Source organism: Octodon degus, unplaced genomic scaffold (genome assembly GCF_000260255.1).
Source record: "Octodon degus isolate 3935 unplaced genomic scaffold, OctDeg1.0 scaffold00269, whole genome shotgun sequence".
In the NCBI taxonomy this organism is placed as follows: domain Eukaryota; kingdom Metazoa; phylum Chordata; class Mammalia; order Rodentia; family Octodontidae; genus Octodon; species Octodon degus.
The window spans coordinates 56,744-59,243 of record NW_004524845.1 but is presented as its reverse complement, the minus strand read 5'-3'; the positions used below and the strand labels follow the sequence as shown (position 1 = coordinate 59,243).

At 36.8% G+C, this 2,500-nt stretch overlaps 1 protein-coding gene across 1 annotated transcript in view; it reads right to left on the bottom strand.

The window, feature by feature from the left end:
- The window catches only part of Ambn (ameloblastin), a 17,795-nt gene that overhangs the window by 13,683 nt on the left and 1,612 nt on the right, over positions 1 to 2,500 (bottom strand). The window contains exon 3 of the mRNA XM_004646538.1: positions 1 to 47. This exon is cut by the window's left edge and continues 19 nt beyond it. Coding sequence (XP_004646595.1) covers positions 1 to 47 — 47 coding nt within the window. The remainder of the gene's footprint in view (positions 48 to 2,500) is intronic.

Sequence of the window (2,500 nt, the reverse complement as noted above, 5' to 3'; positions counted from 1 at the left end):
ATGCCGGGTGGTGCCATGTTTGGTGCTCCCGGTTGTTGAGGAAATGCCTGAAAATGGAAATAAATACTTTTTAGTTCTCTTGGCAAGAAGCTTCCTTAAATGTATCCATGGAATGTGTGCTGGGAACAGGAAGTTTCCTAATGTACAATGGCTAGCTCAGGGGCTGCCATTTTATCACCTGGGATTTTGGACAAAGCATGGGCAAGTTTGTTTGGGAAATTATAACTTGTAATAATTTTGCTCCCAAACAAATCACCTATCATTTGTGTGCATCTTACTGCTATGTTGTTTTAAAAGCAAAATTTTTTATTTAGCTTACACAATGAGAAATAAAATAAAGCAACGCAATATAAAGCTAAGAGTACTTTATAGGCAGGTCTGGTAGCTTGGGGCTGCAATCCCAGCATTCTGGGAGGCCGAGGCAGTAGGATTGTAACTTTGAGTCCAGCCTCAACAATTTAGTGACTTAACAAGTCACTAAATAAAATAAAAAAATAAGAAAAAGACTGAGGGAACCGAGGGTGTGGCTGTGTGAAATATAATTCAGTGGCACAGCTCCTGCCTGGCAAGCGTGAAGTCCTGCATTTCATTTCTGATTTAAAAAAAAAAAAAGAAAGAAAGAAAGAAAAGAAAAAAAAGGCTGAGGAGGTAGCTAAGCAGAAAAATGACCCTGGGTTCAATCTTAGAACCACTAAAAAGAATATGTTACAGTCTAAAAAATTATAGAAAAAATAAAAGGGACAAACTTCAGCTGAATTTTTATGTGTTTTTCAAAAACCTACATGTTTTAGAGTTGTAGGACATAGTGCGAGATCACAGCATTGAGAAAACTGATGTGCAAAAGCTGTGCTACCTCTTCTTCATAGGGTGCCAACAAGTTCTCCGTCGCCTTTGGTGAAAGATGATGAATAAACCTGGTGACCCATGTTTATACTTTTAGATTCTATCAGTTTTTTTCTTAAATAAAAAGTATTCTAGCTCTAAGTATTATGCTATTATACTTAATGTGCTCACTTACATCATTGAAAAAAGCTGTATTTACAACTACTTTCTAAAGTTTTCTAGTATTTTCTTGTGTTAATATGCACAAATACCAGTGGAGGAAAATGGGGAATGGAAGAGTAGGAATTACAGTAAATTGAATTTTGAGAAATTTGTTTGTTTGGATGTTCTCACAATCTAGTGTCAAGAGATTGAAATGCCTTATTTCCCTCATGTAAATCATGAATACTGATGAAATATCTACTAAATATTTTGGGACTACTTTTCTTTTGGCAGTCAGAAATTCAGAAATTCTTCCCCATAGTATTTCACCCCCTAGGTTTTCATATAAATAAAATCCCACTTTCTGAATCATGAATTTTTTCAAGTCATGAATTGAGGGAAAGGCATTATAAATGCATAGTAAACCTTCTGGGTTGAGAAGAGGTTAGCTCAACAGGAAGGAAGAGTGTCTGGCTGCCCATGTGTATGTATGGGTGCTCAGGTATGGCAGGCAGCTTGTTCTGAATTTATGGGGACTATAGGAGTAGAGCACCCTCCACTGGCCTGCACAAATAACACATCTTGTGTGGATCCAACTACAGAAAAATATCCTTTCCATTTGCTCCAAGTCATACAGAACAATATTGACAAGAGTGTAAAGAGACAAAGGATACATTTTCCATGAGGAATGAAAAGGAAAAGAACACCTGATTTGGTGATGGTGGTTGTTCTGTTTCTCAGGATGGATCTGACTGACTCAGATGTGGATGAGGATAGGCTCAGAGTGTGATGCATTAGACTGATGGGTGGAAGGCTGGGTGGCCACTGATGTCAGTATCATATAAAGAAAATTTAGGATAACATCTTTAAGTTTTCTTTCACTTAGTATTCATCTTGCATCATAGAACAGGAGCTGTTTTTATGTGTGGAATTAAGGTTTTTATCTGTATAATCAACTTTTATCCATTTTCTTCAAGACATTTAGCTTTAAGAAACTCAAGGAATTGAAATTTCTGAAGTTCATTTGAGGTCAGCCTTGACCTCCTTGAGATAGGAAAACATGTCTTATGCATGGTTGTGTCTCCAGTGTCTACCCTAGTGCTGAATGGGTGGTAGCTGCTCAGTATGCACTTGCAGAATGCATATGGTATAGCTGAAGAAAGTCTTTCTGATAAAGAGAATAGTATGCTTGACTGGAGTATTTCAGTGCTCAAAGGACTGTGTTTGTATGTACCTGTCTCTGGGTGGGTATGGGATTGTGATGTATGACTAACCCCATTTCAATGATGTGTTTGATTTAGAAAGTATGAGTTCAATCACACAATTTCACCCATACAAGTAAAATTGTTAATTACTACTATTAACTTCAGTCATCTAACTCTGTTTTGTAGAGCTAGTAATCTGGATAATATCTTTCTTCTTCTTCTTTTTCTTCTTCTTCTTCTTCTTCTTCTTCTTCTTCTTCTTCTTCTTCTTCTTCTTCTTCTTCTTCTTCTTCTTCTTCTTCTTCTTCTTC